This window comes from Mustela nivalis, assembly GCF_964662115.1.
Source record: "Mustela nivalis genome assembly, contig: HAP1_SCAFFOLD_335, whole genome shotgun sequence".
Lineage (NCBI taxonomy): Eukaryota > Metazoa > Chordata > Mammalia > Carnivora > Mustelidae > Mustela > Mustela nivalis.
In genome coordinates this window covers 645,336-668,745 of record NW_028136312.1, presented here as the reverse complement: position 1 = coordinate 668,745, position 23,410 = coordinate 645,336, and the positions used below count along the sequence as shown (strand labels likewise).

The window sequence follows — 23,410 nt, the reverse complement described above, 5'->3', positions numbered from 1 at the left end:
CTGTTGTGAAGGTTGAATTTCTCCTTTCACAGGCACACCAGATCCCACCAAGCTAAACCTCAGCCTATTCAGCCCAGACCCCAAACACACCAAAAGGCTGGCAAAGAGAGCCTCTGCAGATGACTGGTCTCAAGGACAGGGGGCAGCTATGATACAACAGCAGAGGGCATGCATGCCACACACACATACCTGAGACTCCCTCAAGGGCCAGCCCTTGGGCACTCCATGATATCTTATTTCTAAAGAAATTACCATCAGGATAAAAAACAGAATTGATTTTTCAAATACTGAGAAAGAGTCAGAGACCTATATCCAAGACAAAGATGGAAGAATCAATTGTTGCCAAGGAAGAAGACAAGAAATTATCATGGCCAGGTAATCGGAGTGAAACCTCACATATAACACGCCCAATGGAGGATTGAAAGCAGAAAGATATCAGGGAGTCTCAAAACACATAGATTAAACTGATAGAAATAAAATAAAGTAAAATAAAATAAAATAAAATAAATAAAGAATTTCTAAAGAAAAGATTGGTAGCAGACTGAAGGAAAAGTCCAAAAAAGCTGGCAGAAGCAAAGGACCAAATTTTTGACCTGGCAGAAAAGGAATGGTAAATAAGGAAACAAATCCAAAGAAAGAAGGAAGAATGATGAAACATGACAATGAGCTTAGGAAAGTCATTGACTCCAAGGAATAGAAAGAGGTGCTTATTGTAGGAGAAGTAGGAGTGAGAGAAAAAAAAAAGAGGGCTGAACATGGATTTGAGAATTCAGAGCTAAAACTGTCCCTCATCTGGGAGCAGAAACAGAGATCCAGATTCAGAGGCAAGGAGGACTCACATCACCATCCACAGAAGCATGGAACCACAAGACATAGTTTCATTCAATGGAGGAATTCTCTTTACCTAAATATGCGTGGGAGTGTAGTTTGTACATAGCCAAATCACTTACCTCAAGAGGACAAACTATACCAGCTCTCAAAGCAGGTCAGGTAGCTCAAGCAACACCAGCCCAAGCCAAAATCCATTTCCCCTGCATTTGTGAACAATGACAGAGCAGTGGTTCACGTCTAGAACTAGGACGTATTCAGAAGTCAAAGGTTGTGTCATGGATTGTGTCTATCAGTTCAGAGGCGGCCTTCAGCTCAACTCATGATCCCAGGGTCTTGGCATCGACTCTGGTCTCAGGTTCCCTGCTCAGGGGTAAGTCAGCTTTTCCCTCTCCAGCTCTACACCCTGATTGTGATCTCTCTGTCTCTCTGTCAAATATGTGCATGTGCATTGTTTGACAAAAAGACAAAAACACAACCGGGGTACAAGGATTGACTGTGGCCAGGGGATGTTTTCTTTAATTTGGACCTAGATCTCTATGGAAGGCAGCCAGGTTCAGAGAACCTCCCACAATCCTCAAATGCTAGACCTTCGCTCAGAGCTCCAATGTTCATTCTCCAGTTCCTTGTCTTCCTGAATATCCTCACCAACCTGTAGCATACGCTGTCTGTGGCTCTCTAATGGCCCTTTGTTGTCCCACTGTTCATCTTCTGCTGCCTCCATTAGAACACGCCCATCTTCCACAAGAGGCATTGTTTGCTTATCCCATGAAACTATTTGGGGGATGTTTATGAGAGGGTGAAGGCAGGCTTGTGCTGTCACATCTACATGTACTCCTCCAGAGGGTATCTGCACGACCCTGTGGGAATGCTCCAGGTTCTTTGACATTTGAATCCTCTTCAATGCGTCCTTTTGAAGATACAAGTTGTGTTCCTGAAACGGGCACGGAAGTCTTTCAGATGGCTTCACTTGGGCTATGGGTCTTTTCCAACATGCTCCATGCTTGCTCCTGTGGACTCCAAGTACATGAGTCCATTCTGGACCTAAGGTTCTAGGATGTAGAATCTGCTTTTGGTAAATCGTCAGTTTTGAAGATTTGGAAGTCATTTTGGCTCTATTTCTAGGGATGCTACAGCTACTCATTATAAGGTCCGCTAGGCCAGAGGGAGTCATTTTGTGTTTCTGCAGTAAACTTATATTGAACCCATGCTGTAAACAAAATTGACCCTACTCCTCCCAGAGGAGCTTACTCTCAAAGCCTAGATACAAGGGTGAATCAGGCCAGGTGAAGACATCCCATTAGAGGGGCACGCATATATCTACTAGGGTAAATTGAGATCCAATTGTCCACCCATGTGTTACCTAGCATTTTTGTTTTTGTGGTGTAGCAGACTTAGCACGACTGTGCAGTTTTTTCTGTATTGTTATCTCATTGGCCACGTCTGTATAGCCTGGCTAAACTACCGCTATAAATGTTAGTCTCTGAGGCTGGGAGGGGTTGCCTCTTTGCAAGAGAAGGCCCTGACCGGTCAATATGATTCTCGATGCTTTGTGCAAAATTAACGTTTGCTTGACCTTCACTTTGTATCAGTCTCGCTCTTTTGAATAAGGACCCTATCTTTGGAGGGCCACCCGAATTCAAATGATGAGAACTGAAACAGCATTGGAATTTTTGGAAAAGCCTCTGGAGGTAAGATCATGGGATCCTGCATGGAGCTGCAGTGTACAGTCTCCTACCAATCTTCTCTTCAGGAGTTCTTTAGGTGCTTTTATCTTTATCAGTTTTATCTCTGTGGTTCGAGACTCTCTGATATCTCCTATGTTTTCTGACGTACAGCGAGTATCCAGGCCCCTGCTTTCAATCCCGCATCGGGCGTTTTCTATGTAGAGGGTTCACTCTGATTGCCTAGCCATAATCATTCCTTCTTCCTTTACCTGGGCATCAATTGATTTTTTCATCTTTGCATTGGATCTAAGTCTCTGTCACCTCTCTGTATTCGTTAAACTCATTCTGCTTTCTAACCTGAGGGTAATTTATTTAGGAGGAAGAGATCCGGAGTACCCAGGGCTGGCCCTTAAGGTTTGTTGAGTGCGTGCATGTGTGTGTGTTTGTGAGTGTGTATGTGGCATGCATGCCACTGCTGTTTGTGTTGTGGCTGACCCTGTCCTGGAGGCCAGTCATTTGCTGTAGCTCTCCTTTCCGGCCGTTTGTTGTTTTTAGGGTCCGGGTTGAATATGCAGAGGTTTACCTTGGTGGGCTCTGGTGTGCCTGTGAAAGGAGAAATTCGAGCAACTCAGCAGAACGCAGGCCTGCAGAATGCTGTGTTCAGAAGAGAACATGTGGTCAAAGCTTTCTTCTCGTCCCCTATGGGAGAGTCGTTGTCCTTGGACTAAGCATCTTGGACTGAGGAAGGCAGTTTTCCAAGTATTCCACTGTCGGGATTTCAAGTTGGCTGGCTAGGCAGCCTATGTCCTCACATACCTGTCTTGGCCAGTAGCTTTGTCTTGATGCTGCTGTTGCGAGAGCCCAAAATTTATTATGTCCACATTGAGACATCTCCACGAACACTGCCTTTCACGGAATCACTCCCACTACTCACCATCTTCCCAGTGCGTCACTTAGTATTGTCTCTCTCTGATCATTGTCTCCAGGCTGTCTGCTCCTGGTCGCTTGTTGGTGTCATATGCAGGAAAAAGATGGTGTTCCTTCAAGTTGATGTCTGCCAAGCCTGCTGATAGGAAAACTTCAGCCTTCAACACTTGTGTTGTAAAGTACTCGTGCCCTTCAGACCCTCTGCGTCTCACAGTCAACGGCACTGGGAAACAGGTTCCTTGTGGGTTCCCAGTGTGCCCTGCTCTCCTGTGCCTTGGTCCTCTTCATGGACTCCAGCCCTCTGATCCACGAACCAACCAAATCTCCCCTGAGCCATGTCTCCAACCTTCTCCCATCATCTCTGCAACTTCCGTTCTCTTTCGCTGTGGAGTTTATCTTGTAGGCTTCAGGTCAATTTCCACCCCAATGCAGTTGTTGTGTTCATCTTCCTGTTGCCTTCATAGCTGAAGACAAGCATGAGGTTATTAGACACTACTACCATCTCACTCTCCTCCATGTCACCGCAATTCGTACTGAGACATAAGCAAGAAGGAATTCTTCCACTTGTCTCTTATGGCAGTCTTGCGGAGAGCATTGGGCTTTGTCACATCTATCATTCTCAGAACGACATCAGACAGACGATTTCACTAACTCATGACACTCAAGAATCATACGAAAAAGAAAGGGTATTGGTACAAACAGTATGACTCTAATGAGAAATTCAAATGGTGCTGTTCTTTGGAAAGCAGTTTTGTGAGAACACGTGTTACTTGAAGAGGACAAGAGATGACATTCCTTGCAGGAGATTTCCTGAAACTGATGGAATGTGAGATTTCAAGGCATGTCAAATTGAATTGCTACCCACAAGAGACCGAATTCCATTCTCTCGTATTTTAATAATAATTGTGATGTGAAACACACACACACCACACAGCATTAACACATGCACATGCAAAATATGGGAAGGAAGCGAGGAATCGTACCAATGAAGCAACCCCAAGAAAATACCATATAGGTGAAAGGCAAATAGAATCCAAGTCTTCTGAACCGAAATGAGAAAGTGAACTATTACCTATCAATAATACATTCAGTATCAGGACTAAAGTCTCCCGTCAATACAAACAGTTTGTAAGAGTGGTTGAAATTCCAAATAAAAAAAAAAAAAGGTAGAAAACATCCATAAGAAAACAACAAATATTAAACTAGCTCGTCCTTCTGTTGACCATAGGAGATTTCCTTCGACTATAAAGATACTCATAGCTTGCAAGTGAAGAAACAGGGAAGACATAGGTTATGCTATTCCCAAGGAGAAGAGAGCCAAAGTGTTTGTGCATAAGTCAGCGAGAGTCATTTTATGCCTTCGAGAGACAAAAGATAAGCGGAAGTTGTTTTGTCTTGATGGAGCATCAAAACAACAGAAACCTGGAAGAATTGCCAACATATACACCACGAACAAGGGTGTATCTAAACGTTGGAAGGTATGAACACACAGGAAGGGAGATGGTAAATTTTATCCAATACTGTTGGCAATTATGATATCTACGTTAAGCACAGGACAGATCATCTGGATGGGAAGGTGCTAAGGAATAACAGACGTCCACATGGGCTCTCGAGACCACCTGAACTTTGGGGATCGATGAGAAAGATTGCGTCTCTGAGGACAATAAGATATGTTCTTCCCAGCAGCAGACCTAACTTTGTCTATCGCAGGTCATGAGCTCGAGTCCAAATCCAGTCGTAATTCATGGAAGAGAAGTCAAAACCTATCCTGTGCACTTATGATCACGAAGGTATGAAAACAGGAAGATATCACTTTCAAATTGGAAATACAGCCAGACACTAAAGTGGAAAACACAACACATTCACGAACTGCAATGAATGCAAGAAAGAAAATCCAAAGGAAAAGAAGAGCCATGAACGAAGGAATTCTAAGAAACTTAGAGGGGAGGATGCCAAAACATTTTATGGGGAAACCATATAGGGTTAAAAGCATGCATTTCCAAAATTTAAAAACACTGAAAAAGAAATCCCCCTATAAGGACGACTGAAGGAACAAGATGAAGAAAAACCGAACTCCAAAGTTAACAGAAAAATTGAAATCATACATGTGATTATCAAAATTAAGGAAATACAAACAAACCAATAGGAAATGAATCAGGAGACCTCACACTTCAGTTTTCACAACACGAACAAACCACAGAAGCCATTACTGGGATAAAACAGGGAGACAAGCACACAGCTGCAAGTATGAAACCACATGACAACTCGGAGAAAGGAAAAAAGAAAAACCGAAGAGGCACATCCACACATTTATGCTAGCAAATCCAAGAACTGAGAGAAAAGGATAAATTCGCAGACACATAGGAACATCCAAGTTAGGTCAGTAATCCTACAAAATCTCAGCTCTAGTAGTGACGGAACCATTTGAAGCAGTAATCCAACCCCAGCCAACACACAGAAGGCCAGGTCAAGACATTTTCTTGAGCCACTCCTCTAGGTATTTAGTGAAGGCATTGTGATGTCCTCTCATCAAATCCAGAGATGGAAGAGGTGGGTAAACTCTAATTCACAAGGATAAAGACCCAATTCAAAAAAGGACATTTTAGGAAACCAATTCCATGTCATTTCAATAAAGGAAAGACAATAAACAATATAATTCTTTCCTTTTCTCCTGTGACTGCCTTTGGTTTAGAGAGGGCCATAATGTTTTCCTCTGAAATTATGTTGTTCTTGTTGCTGTTCTGTTGAGAAAGCCTGCCTATCATCCATCATCCGTTTTTGACAGAGTATTCAGGGATGCTTTAGTTGCATGTACGTCCAGTGCTCCTCTTAATATATTCCACAACTCCTGACTACCCATTAAGCAGTTCTCTTTTTGGTAAACCTCAGCTGGATTCTCAGAGTCCTGAGTCACTCCTGGTGGGTCTCCTTCTCTGACTTCTTGCCCGTCAGTATTCCCTTCCTTTTCCATTTCCCAACAGCAGGGCATGGGACATTCATGTCAAGGCAAGGTCCAGGGGTTCATTCACTTCGACGGCAGAGGAATACTGTGGTGCCGAAATGGACCCAAACTTCCTGATCCACTAGTCCTTGCAAAGGCATTGCGGCTCACTCCAAAAGTCTGCTCGAATGGGCCTTGCAAGCCGTCGGTATAGGCCGTCCCTTTCCTTCTGACTAAAGAGACTTGGTCCACATGTCTATACCCGTTACCACAACAAGTACAGTTAACTAATAATGACAACGGTTTCGGTCCAGGCCTCTTCAATGAGAGTTAGCTCTGATGCAGAAGGTCACTCCCTCGAAGTCTTTGCAAAGGTATTTAAGGGAAAGCCAGGTAGACAGAGGCCTCATCCCTTAGCCGTGTGTTTCAGAACACTAGGAGACTAGGCCCCAGACAGCACCATATATCGATGCCATCACCTTTTACCTCGGAAAGGGACTTTCCGTACCTTAGTCATCACAGACGCATAGGCGAAAGACGCTGACAAAGTACGCTCTCACCCACAGGACGAGAAAACCCACGGAGAGCTATTCATACCTGCGAGGCCTCACCTTTTCTTGAAATATCTAGAAATTGTAGTGGAAAAGGACACCTTGCCATCTCCGGGGATATGTTGGCCTAAAGGAAGGTATACTGAATGTCATTTTCCTTCCTCTATGTCTCCAGAAAGGGGAAGTTGGACATTAAACCACAAGACATCCTGAGTTCTTGATCAGGTTCAGAGGGCTCTTGTTCTGTCCTTCCCGGAGCTTCCTACTTAAAGCCATAGGACACCAAGGTCATGGGAGAGGGACAGCTGCTTCAGTGAAGCCAGCATCTGTGATGTCACAAAGCTTTGAGGTCATAGCAACCACTCCTCATCAACCCAGGCCTGATCACTACACTTGACTGGAGTAGTCATGGGTGGGCCAAGACCCATGGAGCTGCCTGGGTCTCTCACCAAGTCAGTTTGCGAAGCGAGTCGGTGTCACCTTCTCCATGGCCCAATTCATAGAGGAAAAAGGGATATTTTTCAAAATAAAAATTAGCGTATTTTTCAGAATATGATATAGTGTTATTCACTGAACTGAGGGAACAAATGTCAAAGTCTAACACAGTTTACAGAATGTTTTAACATAAATTGAAATTTAAATCTGACCAAATTTCACAGTTTTAAGTAAAATGATAGCACTTTATATCCTTGAAAAGTGGTAAGTGACCCAAAACATGGCTTAGAAAAACAAATTTAACACTACACTAGTCTGAGATGGTTAAGTTATGGTACAACTTGCCATTGTGTATAATCAAATGGTATATATTTTCTTTTGGGCTTGTCATTATATTTTATTTTAGCCATTCTGGTAAGTGTGTAGTGATATCTCAGTGTCATTTTAATTGCATTTCCTTGATGTCTAATTATGTCAAAATATATTACTTTGATGTTTAATGCTCTGAGCTTTCTCAGTTCAAGACCATGAAGCCACTTAGGAAAAATACAGTTGCAGAGGCACTCATAGACCAACTCTTATTTCGAAATAAGAAGAAACATTACTACCCATTCCAACAAAAAATAGATTTGTTATGCAGCAGGGATTTTATAAATTACCTACACAACTTATATAGTAAGATGAAATGGGACAGGCGGCTTCTTGCAGCTATATACAACATCATTTTAATTTCAATTTTCAGTATAATTTTTCCAAGGTATACACAGAATATATATTTAATGTAAATTGTGAACATTTTAAACTCTGTATATGGAAATTAGTCAATTTTAAGTTTATAACAATCAAAATTAACGGAAGTTTATTTTAAATTAGTTAGCTTTCTCTGCATTGCAAGACAGAATAATCAAGAATTGGTAAGAAAAAAGTAATCTCTGTAAAATTACCGGGGGTGCATTATAAAGTGTTCGGTAACCGATCAAACTCACAATTTGGATTGAATGGCAAGTGATTTTTAAAATCTGGAACTCATTGTCAATTTTTTTTCTTCATTGTGTCTTAATAAATTACTATGTTCATTTGCATGGAAGTGAAGAAAAATGCATGACATTTCATCTCAACACTAACACCTTTAACTGGCAACTCTGAATGTACTTTACAGCAGTGTAACAAAGTAAAGATCAATGATGTTTCATGAAATATTTGTTATAATTCTCAAGGAGATAGGGAGTTTGTGCAAAAATGCAAATCACTTTGCGACTAAACACATTGTTTATTTCAGCTAATTTTAAGAAAATATGCTGAGAATCTCTCAAAAAAGGAAGCAATGATTTAGGTTTGCCTTCAAACTCCTTATCTAATCCTGAACCAACAGCACATAGTTCAAAGAGCAACTAATTTGAGTAGCTCCAATTTACACATTTCCTAACAATGCTTAATTTAGTGGAATTTCTGTCCAATTATGGTAATTTGATGTAATGAAAGACAAAAGTTCAAAAAGATCATCCTTAATTTATATAGATGCCAAACTCTGCATTTTCTGAATGACGCCCAGGAACGTATTTTCAAAAACAAACAAACAATGCCAGAACCACTATTAGGTCATCTCTAGGCAGAAAGTGACTCAGAGCTTACATTACTCTCTCCCTGAAAGTATACTGTAGGCACTGAAACTACTACCCTGAGTCTGTGCTATCAAATTCCTTAAGTTAGAAAGTTTTAAAACCCGTCTGTGTGGGAGTATTTCATTTACAGATAGAGATTTGGTTGTTTATACATTTTCATACTTGATTTTTAGGATGTAATAACTATGTTTTAAAATTCATGGTGGTTTTGAATACTGTTGGATAATTGAGCTAAAATGGTATATCCATTCCTCCTAGGAAACAGAAATTATAGAAAGGTAGTGCTTTTCAAATCTGACATCATTGAGTCATTGCAGTTTCATATAAATGCAATAGGAAAAGTGTCATTCATGTTTATGATATTTTCTATAAATAAATTAGAATGTACTGGAGGCCTGATATAAAGTGGGATGCCTAAACTTCAGTAAGATCTTGTTTTCAATTCAAAATAAATTTTATTTTTTATTTTTTTATAATGTCCCTCAATTTCAGATAAGCACCCCCATAAGGTCCACTCTGTTTTTTTTTTAAGAATTTATTTATTTTATTTGACAGATAGAGATCACAAGTAGGCAGAGAGGCAGGCAGAAAGAGAGGAGGAAGCAGGCTCCCTGCTAGGCAAAGAGCCCGATGCGGGGCTCGATCCCAGGACCCTGGGATCATGACCTGAGCCAAAGGCAGAGGCTTTAACCCACTGAGCCACCCAGGCGCCCCCAAAATAAATTTTAAATTGAATTATGCACCTCTAAGTTCAGAGACAATAAACATCAACCAACACAATTAATAAGTTCTATTTCTTAAAATTTCGGGAACATTGATAGTCTCATCTCCTGGAAGAACAACAGCTAAAATTTTTGGTCATGGATTCTTGCTAAAATATCACTTTCCCAAAGAAAATTAATGTTATGAATTTTTATTGATTGTTATTGATCATGAAGAATATAACAACCACGATAAAAAGAGTAGGAAAAACATGATATCTCATCTGTAAGGGCATGTGGAAAGTAGGAAATGCTAATAAAAATAACTACCATTATTTCCTAAGTTAACATAATATAACAGAACAAAAATATTTCAAAACAATGTTTTCTTTTTTTTTTTAAGATTTTATTTATTTATTTGACAGAGAGAGATCACAAGTAGGCAGAGAGGCAGGCAGAAAGAGAGGAGGAAGCAGGCACCCTGCTGAGCAGAGAGCCCAATGTGGGACTCGATCCAAGGACTCTGAGATTATGACCTGAGCCGAAGGCAGCGGCTTAACCCACTGAGCCACCCAGGCACCCCCATAACAATATTTTCTAGGCTCATTCTGATAACTCTTTTCTACATTCAAATTTAAAGGTTGAGGCATGTGATATATATTACACAAAAAACATCCCAAGGAATTCGTTAAAAAAAAACTCTTAATAAAGAACAAATCCAAAGGAATTTCTTTTCTAATTTAATTAACAAATTATGAATCGACTTACCTATTTAATACAGCGTATCAGGCACCAATAATATTTTTTAATCGTCACACCTGATGCAATAGTTATCATCTTTCAGACATACTGATCACGAACAAGCAAATAAACAAGAGCACCGTAGCTTAAGATCTACCTGCATAAATATAGGCTACTTCAGACAATCTCTTCACCACAACATAGAAATGAATAGAAATCATACATGCTCTGTATGGACATACAGATGAGATAGAAGGGGATGGATGTTAATATATGCAGAATCTTTATTAATTACATTGTAAACCATAATATGGAAAAACAGAATACAATTTTAGAAATACCCAGGTCACCATCATTGTTTTATTTTTATATGTGTAGATAAGGAGTTTAATAAACAATCCATGACTATTCAACTCCTTATATTTTGAAAATTTTAGTAAAAGTAACAAACCTAGCACCTAGAAAATTATACTTATCTGCAACATACAGCTTTGCCAGCATGGTAGAGGAAAAGCAAAACAAAATAAGTAAGAAAAGTTTAACATTTCACAAGAGATTTGCTTTTATTTTTATTTATTATTTTTTATTTTTCATTAATTATTTACTTCTATTTTCTACTTTATTTTAATGAAAATGTCATGACCATAACATAAGAGCAGAATTAAACCAACATGAGAAATTATTTTTTCATAAGTTAAAATAAACTAGCTTGGTGATTAATTCAAAATTATATTACAAAACTTCAGTGTTCTTGAAGTAAGTATCACTGCATAAACAAATGAGTCAGGAGTCATAAACTAATGATGATTCTAAATGTTATTTAGAGAGACATTCTGTTCTTAATATATTTCAAATATTCTACACAAGACAAAGTGGATCCAAGTAATCTGTAGGCAAAATAAGATTTTAGAGAAGTATATATTTCCAACAGTATTTATAAAATATTACCTTTATGTAAGGCATCATCCTGGACTTTGTGGAAAACACACAAAGGAGTAAGAAGTGGCCCTTCAAGAAACATATACAATATCAAGGTTTAACATGAAGCAGCATGTCTTCTCTAAGTAAAAAAAAAAAACATTGTACCAACTGACTTTACTGAAACTTTATATTTATTGCTCTCATTTTAGGTCATAGTGTCCTTCTGCATGCAGGCTGCTATAACGGACATGATATAGACTTAATAGCTTATAAAGAACAGGAATTTATTTCTCACAGTTCTAGAACGGAGAAGTTCAAGATTAAGGAATGGGCAGATCCAGGGAGAGCCCACTTCCTCATAGATGGCTATCTTCTCACTGTAAACGTACATATGAATGAATCAAGAGAACTCACTGGGGTCTCCTTTAAAAGGACTGTAATCCCACTTATGACCTAATCACCTCCCAAAGGCCCCTAAGTTTTAATACTATCACTTCCAGAGTTAGATTCCATAATATGATTTTGGGAGACATAAACATTCACACCATAGTATATATAAACAAAAAAAGACACAAAAACAACAAACAAAAAAATTATTTTAACTACCTATTATTTTCAACTACATAAACTTTTAATTTGTTTCTATATAATATTAAATAACTCATTTGAGTGATTCACTTATATCCAATGCATCTGAGTGCAATTAAATTTGCTTACCCAGCATATCCAGAAGCATATTTCTTCAGACTATCCCATTCCCCACCTTACAGGATTTACCACAATTAGAAGACATGGGATAGAGGATAGATAGATAGATGTATACATAAACACACTTGTACATACCCATATGCATATTTTTTCCTGTTAATGATACTCATGCAAATAAAATTTAAGCTCAAGGAAACCTGTCTTGTGTGTTACTTAATATCCAGTTTTTAGTCAACATCCAAAAACAAATAATCCAATAAAAACATGGATAGAAGACATGAACAAGTGTTTCCCCAAAGAACACATTCAAATGTTCAGTAGATACATGATGTGGTATATATGTTCAATGGAATACTATGCAGCCATCAAAAGAAATGAAATCCTGCTATTTGTGATGACGTGGATGGAACTAGAGGGTATTATGCTTGGCGAAATAAATCAATCTGAGAAAGACAACTATCATATGATCTCCCTGATATGATGAAGTGGAGATGCAACATAGGCAGTTTCGGGCATACGAAAAGAAAAATAAAAAAAGATGGTATTAGGAGGGAGACAAACCATAAAAGACTGAATCTCACAAAACAGACTGAGGGTTGCTGGGGGGAGGTGCGTTGGGAGAGGATGGTGGGGGTATGGATATTGGAGAGGGCAGGTGCTATGGTGAGTGATGGTGAGTGCTGTGAAATGTGTAAACCTGGTGATTCACAGACCTGTACCCCTAGGGATTAAAACACATTATATAAAAAATTTTAAAAAATAATTTAAAAAACCCATTAAAGAAAAAACACAGATTGCAAGCCCCGAGCTAATCTCATATTCAATCAAAACTTTTGAAAGTTTTCCCCTTAAAGATCAGAAGAAAGACAAGTGTGTCCATTTTCACTACTCTCATTTGACACAGTAGTGGATGTCCTAGCCAGAGAAACAAGGAACACAAAGAAACAAGAGACTCCAAAAAAAAAAAAAAAAAAAGGAAGAAGTAAAATTTTCTTTTTTTGGATAACATGAACTTACATGTTAAAAAATCCTAAAAAATTCACAAAAAATTTGAATAAACAAATTTAGTAAAATTACCAAATACAAGATCAATATATAAAAGAAAAGAATTTTGTTTTGTTTCTTTTTTTTTTTATGGACTGCTTCCCAGTTTGTCATGTCATCCTTGTTCAGTGATCACGCTAATCTTCTCTGCATCATTCCAATTTTAGTATATGTGCTGCCAAAGTAAGCACAAGACAGGAGCATTTTAACATTCTAATGATGAACTATCTGAAAAAATAAAGAAAACAATCTAATTCACAATAGCATCAAAAATAATAAAATACTTAGGAATAGATTTAACTAAGAAGATGAAAGATCTGTACTCCATAAACTATGACATTGATAAAGAAATTGAAGGTGACAGAAATGGAAAGATAGCTCATATTTATGAATGGTAAGAATTAACATTGTTAAAATGTCCATACTACCGTAAACCATCTGTAAATCCAATTCCTATCAAAAATCCAATGTTAGGGGCGCCTGGGTGGCTCAGTGGGTTAAGCCGCTGCCTTCAGCTCTGGTCATGATCCCAGGGTCCTGGGATCGAGCCCCGCATCAGGCTCTCTGCTCAGCAGGAAGCCTGCTTCCTCTTCTCTCTCTGCCTGCCTCTCTGCCTGCTTGTCATCTCTCTCTGTCAAATAAATAAATTAAAAATCTTAAAAAAAATCCAATATTATTGTTTTACAGAAGTAAGTAAAGAATCCTAAAGTTTATATGAGACCATGAAAGACAACAAATAATCAAAGCAGTTCTGAGAAAGAATGAAGAAGGGAGATTACACTTCTTGATTTGAAACTATACTACAAAGCCCTCATGCTCAAAACAATAAAGTATACTGGCATAAAAACAGACCAATAAACAAGTAGAACAGAATTGAGAGTGCAGAAATAAATCCTTTCATACAGTCACCTAATATTTGACAGGGGCCAACATATGTAATGGGGAAAGATAGTCTGTTCAATAAATGATATTTAAAACTGAATAGTCACATAAACAGTATGAAAAGGGAACCTTATATCACTCATAAGTCTGAACTTGAAATAGATTAAAGACTTAAAGGTGATGCATGAAACTAAATTTCCTAAAGGAAAACATAGGAAAAATTCTCCTTGACATTGGTCTTGCCAATAGTTTTTTGGATACCAGACCAAAAACACAAGCAAAAAAAGCAAAAATAAATAAATGGTATTACATCAAACTAACGTTTCTGCATTGCCAAAAAAAGGGAGAGAGAATGAAAACACAATCCACAGAATGTAAGAAAATACTTACGAATCTTATATCTGAAAAGAGGTTAATAACCAACAGATACAAATAGAAAAAAATATATGATTAAAAAAATAGCAAAAGGATCTCAATAGACTTTTTTTTCAAAAAAGTTATATAAATGACCAACAGGAGCATTAAAAAGTGCTCAACGTAAAAATCTCAGGGCAAAGTCCTTATGTTGTTGTTGTTGTTGTTTACCTCTGAAAAACACAGCAAGATATTATAATATATACTACCAAAAAATTGAAACTAACCAATTTTGGTAAATATTGGGGAAAACGGGGAACTTATGCACTGTAATAGGGATATAAATTTGTATGGAAAACAGTATGGAGATTATTCATATTATTAAAAGTAAAATTACCATATGATTCAGTAATCCCACTTCTAGGTATCTATCTAAAGAAAACGAAGTTCACTGTTCAAAGACATATCTGCACTCTTATGTTTATTATAAAATTATTAACTCTAAGCAAGAGATGGAAATAACTTCAGTATCCATTAATGGATGAATGAGTAAAATAAGTATGGTAAATATATACTACGGAATACTACTTAACCATGAAAAATTAAGAAATACTGCCATTTACAACAGCATGGATGGATCTTGAAGGTATTATTCTAAGTGAAATATTTCAAAGATTTTATATATTTTTTTAATTTATGTATTATGATATCCCTTACATACAGAATCTGAGGAAAAGGAAAACTAATGGAAACTTAGAGTTGAGTTGACAAGGGGTGAACCTGGGGTGGAGTAAGGTGGTCCAAGGGTGCAAACTTGCAACTATAATATGAAAAAGTTCTGGGGATCTAATGTACAGCATGATGATCATAGTTAATAAGATATACATACTTTTTTTTATTGTGCTTCCCTTTATTAAACTTTGCATATATCACATTCTTACAAGTTGAAAGTTTATAGCAATCTTGTATAAAAGAGGTCTGCTGCCACCATTTTTCTAACAACATTTGTTCATTTTGTGTCTCTTTGTCACATGTTGGTAATTCTTGCAATATATCAAGTTTTTTCATTATTATTGTATTTGTTATGGTGATCTGTGATCAGTAATTATGACCCACTGAAAACTCAGAACTAGTGTACTTGAGGTATATACATTGCTTTTCTTTAAAAACATAATGCTTTTGAACAGTGCAGTATAGTTTTTATTTTTTATATGCACTGGGAAACATAATTTTTTATATGCACTGGGAAACCAAAAAATATAATAATTTGACTTAGTTTATTGAGATAATCACTTTATTGAGGCAGTCTGGAACAAAACCCACAAGACCTCTGAAGTTTATCTCTACTATACTATATACATAAAAGTTGCTAAGAGAGTAGATCTTAAAATTCCTTATGATAAATGCATAAAAAACAGTGGCAACTATACGAGATAGTAGATGTATTAACATTTTTATGTAGATTATATTGCAATAAAGATGTATACCAATTTATCAAATTGTACAAAATTTACACAATGTTAAAGGTTTGCAATGTTATAAGAAATCATTTCTTAAATTTACAAATATGTCGATTTTTTTCAATAAACCTGGAAAAAACTTTTTGTAGAATTAATCTATTTTTCAAAAAAGGAATTAAGGCAGTAAAAACTGCAACTAACTCTGAAATAATAGAATATAAAATCCATTTTCATTATATACACTGTGACAAAAAGTATTACTTAGTTTACAATGGAGGAGTACTTATGAAACATGAAGGATGGTCTATAAATAAGGCTGAAAGAGCTCAGTTTTAAGGTTTAAATTTAAAATCTTCTTTTGAAATACTAAACTGACCACCCAGTGTTCCAAACATCAATGTCTTAACTGCATGAATTTATTTCATACAACTCTATAATCTAGTTTCATAAGAAAACAGCATGCAAATTTTGAATAAGACAGACTTGCTTAAGTTTCATGTTCAACAGTAAAGGATACCTCCCTAAAAACAAATAGAAGACAAATCAGCATATTTATTATGATAATTATTATTCATAAAGAGATTCATATTGAATTAGGGAATATATATCCTCAGAGGGGGTAAAGTAAAATGAAATTTATTTTGGTAAATGTGTCTATGAATAGTCAATACAATGCCTCAATATAAATGAATATTACCATTTTGAAGAATTTAATTACTATTACTAGAATTATTATAAGTATAAAAATAGCTATCATTTTAGCATGGAATATGAGACTCTCATGCTCCATGCTTCATCACATACACACAACAACGCAGCATAATAAGTATTATCATCACCATTTCATGGGTGAAAAAACTGAGGCTAACACATTTAGATAACTGGTTTATGATTACATGGGTAGCAAAAATGCATCACACTAATTTAGGCTTTATGATTTCAGAATTGTACTCTTACCATTGCACATTCTATTACTCTGTAAATACTTGGCCTGTTTTCATTTGGTTCTCTAATTTTATTCATGTGGTGATGGCTTAAAGCTTCATTTAAAGGAAGCTTAAAAATTTCATTTAACCAAAAGCTCCCAAGAATTAAAAATGTCATTGATCTAATGTAGACATGCATATCATTAGTTAATGGGTAACTATATATTTTCCACTCTAGTGAGATAAAAGAGTATTTTTCTCAGTTTTAGTCTCTCAGTGTTAAAAAGGACTTTGTTAAAATAGAAATATTTAGACAAAGGTGATCAAAAGTCTGGATCAGGTCACCTTAAGGTAAATATTAGGAAACTGAGGAATCAAATGGAGATTTGAACACTGAGCTATGATATAATGAATGGTTTCAAGTATTTAGTAGAGTATAGAAAAGCCCTTTAAAGCCTGGTCTTAGCCTAGCATTGCAGCTTCTGGGATATCTATCTATCATCTATCTATCTAGATATAAATTTGAAAACTTTTTTAACTTAAAGATTTTGAGAAATAGAACATAATCAGCACCATAGAAGATCTGTTTCTGATAACAACCTAGCCCCTCCTCCCAGTTTGTTAATATTCTCTCTTATTTAATGTAACATTGTGCAAATAGACCACTACTGAACTGCCGTTATGAATGAAATAGCTATAATCATCTGTTTGCATATCCTGGTGAAAATATTCATTTAGTTCCATGTTGTATTTCTAGGAATGGACCAAATTTTTATTTTTATTTTTAAGTTTTCTAAATATTGTCCAACTTACCTCAAATGTTTTTATTATGGGCACTTTCATTCTTTCACATTCTTGCAAGGCAATTTTACTGTGGCCCAATATGGTAAGTGTGTAATAGTATGTCATTTTAGGTTTTAATTTATTATTAATTTAATTTAATTTAATTCCAGATTCATAATAAAGATAAACAGTTTTTATATATGAGTGGCCATTTGGATTACCCTTTCTGTAAAGTACATGCTCAAATCTTTTTTTTTTTTTTTAACTTTTTATTTTTTATAAACATATATTTTTATCCCCAGGGGTACAGGTCTGTGAATCACCAGGTTTACACACTTCACAGCACTCACGAAAGCACATACCCTCCCAAATGTCCATAATCCCACCCCCTTCTCCCAAACCCCCTCCCCCCAGCAACCCTCAGTTTGTTTTGTGAGATTAAGAGTCACTTATGGTTTGTCTCCCTCCCAATCCCATCTTGTTTCATTTATTCTTCTCCTACCCACTAAAGCCCCCATGTTGCATCACCACTTCCTCATATCAGGGAGATCATATGATAGTTGTCTTTCTCTGCTTGACTTATTTCGCTAAGCATGATACGCTCTAGTTCCATCCATGTTGTCGCAAATGGCAAGATTTCATTTCTTTTGATATCTTAACACTGTGTCATACTGACTTCTTTAATAGTAGATTTTCTGAATGAACTTTTAGCTGTGTAGGTCTTCTCTATTTTATTTTGAACTTGTTTTCATTTCAAAATCTTTATATTTATTTTCATAATCTGCTTTTATTTTTCTTTGTCTATTATCTATCTATCTATCTATCTATCTATCTATTTATTTGCAAGCAAGAGAGAGTGAGCAAGTGAGAGTGCAGGGAGGGATAGAAAAAGAAGGGAAAAGAATCTTAAGCAGGCTCCAGGCTCAGCACAGAGCCCAACTCTGGGCTCTATTTCACAACCATGACATCATGACCTGAGACAAATTGAAAGAGATAAAATAAAATTAAGGTGTTAAAAAAAAAGGAAAAAGAATTGGAGGTTTAATTAAGTGAGCCACCCAGGCACCCCTGTGGTATCTTAAATTAGCTGTCATATCTTTAAAGTTCTAGAGTATCCATTTGGTTCATTTATAAAACCTTTCTCAATATCATTTTTAGTGTCAGTTTTTTGTTCAATTTGCTTCCCCTTTCATTTCTTTGAGCAGAGTAATCAAGCCATTTTACAATCTTTATTGATCATTTTAACATCATACTTAATCCCATTTTGTCTATCAAATCTTGTTAATGGTTTTTCTTTGTGTGCTTTGTTACATTTTGCTATGTTCAAGACATTATATTTGAAACTCTTATTGAGTAGGGATAATTAAGAGCTATAATAACGGTATGGTCCTCCTTGGTAGGATTTTCTCTTATATCTGAGACTCTACAAGACAATCATACTCCAAATTCAGTGATTGGCTTTCTCAGTTTACACAGAAGGCAAGGTAGGCTATAGTCTTATTTCTGCTTCTCCTTGTGCTTTGTGGATCTCAAGTTAAATTTGGGTTGTACCAAAGTCCTCAAATTTGATTGCTGCTGGATTTGTTTCTCTAGTATCAAGAGTCTATTAACAACACAGCTCAGTGTGTTTTAGCAGTTTCAAATGCTCTCATAGCTAAAATGGCTTCAGGGCATATATCTCTAGGCTCTCATTGTATTTCGTATTTTGGCCCAGTAATCCCTCACTTATTTTTATAATCATTCTGATATTTTTAACTTTAAAAGCTATTTTGTCTGGATTTTTAGTTGTCTTAAGTAGGAGTTTTTAGATCACCATTACTAGAAGCAACAACAAATATACATGAAAATATCTGCAGTAGTTTATCACATCTTTATGGCTTTGAACTTCCATAAGCTGAGGCATCCTTCTCTAATCACTTAGGCAAACTCCAATTTACCCTTTAATACAACCCAAGAATTGCTTCATTTAAGAACATGTTCAGGGATGACTCTTCCCCACTGTTCTTACCAACATTCCCACACACTCTTTGCTACCCACACCTTGTTTATGAACTTTCGTTAGGTATATCAGCGTGACCAGAATTTTGCTCTATTGTATTTTTGTCCTTTAGAGCTTTAATTAAATATGAATTCCATAGAAAGTCTGTCCCTTTTCTTTCAAACCTGGGTTAGTTATTTCTTCTCATTCTTTGTCAGAAGTTACTTTATTAGAGAAACTTATAGCTCTATTGTGACTTTGGAGCCTTTAGAGTTTTTCGACTGGAAAAATCACCCATCCCTGAGATTTTTACGCAGCTTCCTAGCTGATATTATTCAGAAATCTGTTCAAAACAGACTTTTTCAGGGAGGCCCTTTCGGACCACTCAGTTAAAAAACCTCTTCTCAATCACTGCTCTTTTTAAAATGTGCTTATTTAGTTCAAATATGCATCTCTATTAAAGAAAAAGCAGTACGATTTTTTTTTTAAAGTTGGCTTACCTATTATCTATCTCTCCCATTAAAATGATTCCTCTGGCCTGGGGTTTTGTTGTGCTCATTTTAGACCAGGCACTCAATAAATTGTCTCTGAATGATTGAATTGTTTGACTCCCTTGCTAGATTCTCAACTTCATGAGGCCAAGGATTGTTCTATTCAGTCCTTCTTTATCCTCAATGTCTGTTATATTGCAGTCACTTACGTGACTAATGGGAAAAATCACAGAAAGAAAGAGTTAAAACTACAGAAAAACCCTGTAGGTTCAATAACACAAAGCTTTCTAAAATTATTTAGCCCAGGAATTGAATACTGGCTGCACTTTTGATTTTTTTTAAATGGTATTGAATTTAATTTAAATGGAAATACTGGAATGGTAGAATAATAAAAAAATTATAAAAGCAACTTGCTCCTTAAAGTAAGAATTATATAGGGCATCTCTTCTAGAAGCAAAATTTTCAAATGTCAAACATCTGAAAGCATAGAAGGAGAAGTAAGAGTGTGAATTGTACTTCAATGCTCTTTTCTTTATATTCAGCAAACAGCTTCATTCACACACCTTTCCAATTTTTTCAACTCTTTTGACAAAGCCTTCAGAGGAGTTACTGCTGATGACAACCATCACAGCCTAACAGGAGAAATTTTATAAAGAAAAATAATAGCATGTTTTTCCCAAATTGTTAAGGATATGGTGAAGCTCTGTCGGATTCAAAGGAGGAATGTGCAATTCCATGCTATATATAATAATAACTTGTTTTAATAGTGGCTTTGCAATTTTTCAGATATATCCATTTACTGAAACCACTATCAAATAAACAAAAACAAACAAATGAACAGGGGTTCGAGACAGAAATTATCTAATCTAAAAATAGCACATGTTCACAGAATACACAACACATATCCCAAGTACTACTATAGGCTTCAAGTAATAGTCAAAACAATAGTAAAAATGATTCAGACCACACCAGTCAAATCATAAATGGGACCTTAACTGTAAATCCTTATCTTTAGATCAAAGCGGGTAATTGGGGGCTGAAGATACATTATAGAACTAATATGTTATAGAACTCCTCTGAAATGAGTCATTTATTCCATCACTTTTCCTGCACAGCTGCTGACCCATGTTTTGGTTCCTGGAAATAGCTGCTACCCTGTCATACTTCTTAAAAGCACATATATTGATAACTCTACTCATTCCTCCATTCCTCTGTGACTGTCACTGTGTTAAAATGTGGAGTCAGCTGACTCACTTGTGATGGTAATAAAGTAGATGAGTTTGCAAAGTATTTTGTTATTTCTAAAAATGCAAAAACCAAATTACATTGAAATCATAAGGGGTGTTTCAGGGAGAGCTGTAGGATGTGGTTTCTTGTGTAATCCACAGAGATTAGCTCCAACACATATTTAAACTCTCCTCTAGGAGCAACCTTAGTGGTAAAGCAAGAAGATAAACAGATGTAAACACACCCTGGCACAAAATTATCACTTATGTTTGGCTTCCTAGTCTCCTCGTGTTACTTATTTATCTTAACTTCTCTCTGAAATCAGGGAACACAGAATCTCAATCAGTAGACATTTTTCTACTGAATTACCCAATAGTCTGATCATACCCCAAGACTTTTTTAAATTATTTCACTCATAATCCCAAATCTGCTTTGCTTCCTCATCTTAGTACACTGTAATTTGATTTCAAAATGAGGACAGTTGTCAGTAATGCCACATTCATTCATCTATTTTACAATTCCATGTGCTTATAACTATGAAGATATGTTAATAACATCCATTCCAATAAGCCACCCTAAATTTATTATCATGAAACAAGACCTCAAGAAAGAGAATTCAAAATCATCCATGTATTTGCAACTTATTGCAATAAAGCCTTTATCAATAGACTTCCCTGTGCACATGGTGGTCAAATTGCTGGTGAAAACCAGCCAGATCTATTACAAGCTTTCTCATGGCTTCTAGGTAACCCAAGTGAGCCTTTATTGATACTGGGAAGGGATAAAGCAGGGAAGGGATAAACAGTGCTATAAGATTTGGCTAGACAAAAGTAATGACTCTCATTACAAAGTGAGTATTTTTTTTTCAAGCTTTAGTTCAGTTTATTTTTCTTGTATAAAACTATGTAGTAGCCACAGCTGGAGCCTGGGTCCTCTGAACAGAGACTCTGGTGTGGGTCTTCACAAGATGGTCCGTGAACTCCTGATAGGGAGACTTGGTGAACACAGTCTCCTTCCAGAGATCAGGGGTGAGATAGCTGTAGGTCTTGGAGATGGCATCGAAAGTAGCCTTGGCAAAGTTCCCTAGGGTGGCAGTGCAGCCCCTGGCCGAGGTGTAGCAGTCGTCAATACCAGCCATCATCAGCAGTTTCTTGGGCACAGGGGCCGAGACAATGCCAGTGCCTCTGGGGGCGGGGATGAGACGCACCAGCACAGAGCCACAGCGGCCAGTCACCTTGCACGGGACAGTGTGGGGCTTGCCGATCTTGTTCCCCCAGTAGCCTCGCCGCACAGGGACAATGGAAAGCTTCGCCAGAATGATGGCTCCGCGGATGGCAGTGGCTACCTCCTTGGAACACTTGACACCCAAACCGACGTGTCCATTGTAATCTCCGATGGCGACAAATGCTTTGAACCTGGTCCGCTGGCCCGCGCGCGTCTGCTTCTGCACAGGCATGATCTTCAAAACCTCGTCCTTGAGGGAGGCTCCCAGGAAGAAGTCGATGATCTCAGATTCCTTGATGGGCAGGGAGAAGAGATAGATCTCCTCCAGGGACTTGATCTTCTTGTCTTTGACCAGGCGGCCCAGCTTGGTGACGGGGATCCACTCCTTGTCCGCGGCCTTGCCCCCGCGAGCTCCGCGGCCTTGGCCCCGGCCCCGACCACGGCCCCGGCCCTGGCCCCGGCCCCGGATGCCGCTGCCGAAGCCACCGCGGAAACCGCCGCGGCCTCCCATTCCAGGGCCCCCGGGCCCTCCGGGCCCTCCCGCAGCACCGGCGTCATCTGCCATTTGGTGTTCTCTCGGAGAGGAAACAAAGTGAGTATTTTAAAGCAAAAGAGCCTGTTGGGAATATTGTTTTATAAAATAGTGGTTTTTTTTATTAACTTTTTAAAATTCAATTAGGTAACATATAGTGTACCAATAGTTTCAAATGTAGATTTCAGTTATTCATCCATAGCATATAATAGCTAATGCTCAGTACTTACTGTTATAGCTTCTTGAAAGCAGAATTTTAACCCACTGAGCCACCCAGGCGCCCTTGAAAGCAGAATTTTAGATCACATTTTCTGATTACTTCCATGTCGTACAACACTTTCCTGCTAGCAACCTTCAAAACATACTGTTTGTTAGAGGAATTTCTTTAATAATAAATAAATAGGAATTCATTTAAATTTATAAATATATAAAATAAATAGGAATTTATTTAAATTTATTTAAATATT

General features: G+C 37.2%; 1 protein-coding gene across 1 annotated transcript in view; it reads right to left on the bottom strand.

Moving 5' to 3' along the window:
* Positions 1-22,044: 22,044 nt before the first annotated feature.
* Positions 22,045-23,410, bottom strand: part of LOC309857086 (small ribosomal subunit protein uS5-like) — a 480,706-nt gene continuing 479,340 nt past the window's right edge. Inside the window, exon 2 of the mRNA XM_082749968.1 lies at positions 22,045-22,969. Within this exon, the coding sequence (XP_082606094.1) occupies positions 22,089-22,969 (881 nt within the window). The 3' untranslated portion in view covers positions 22,045-22,088. The remainder of the gene's footprint in view (positions 22,970-23,410) is intronic.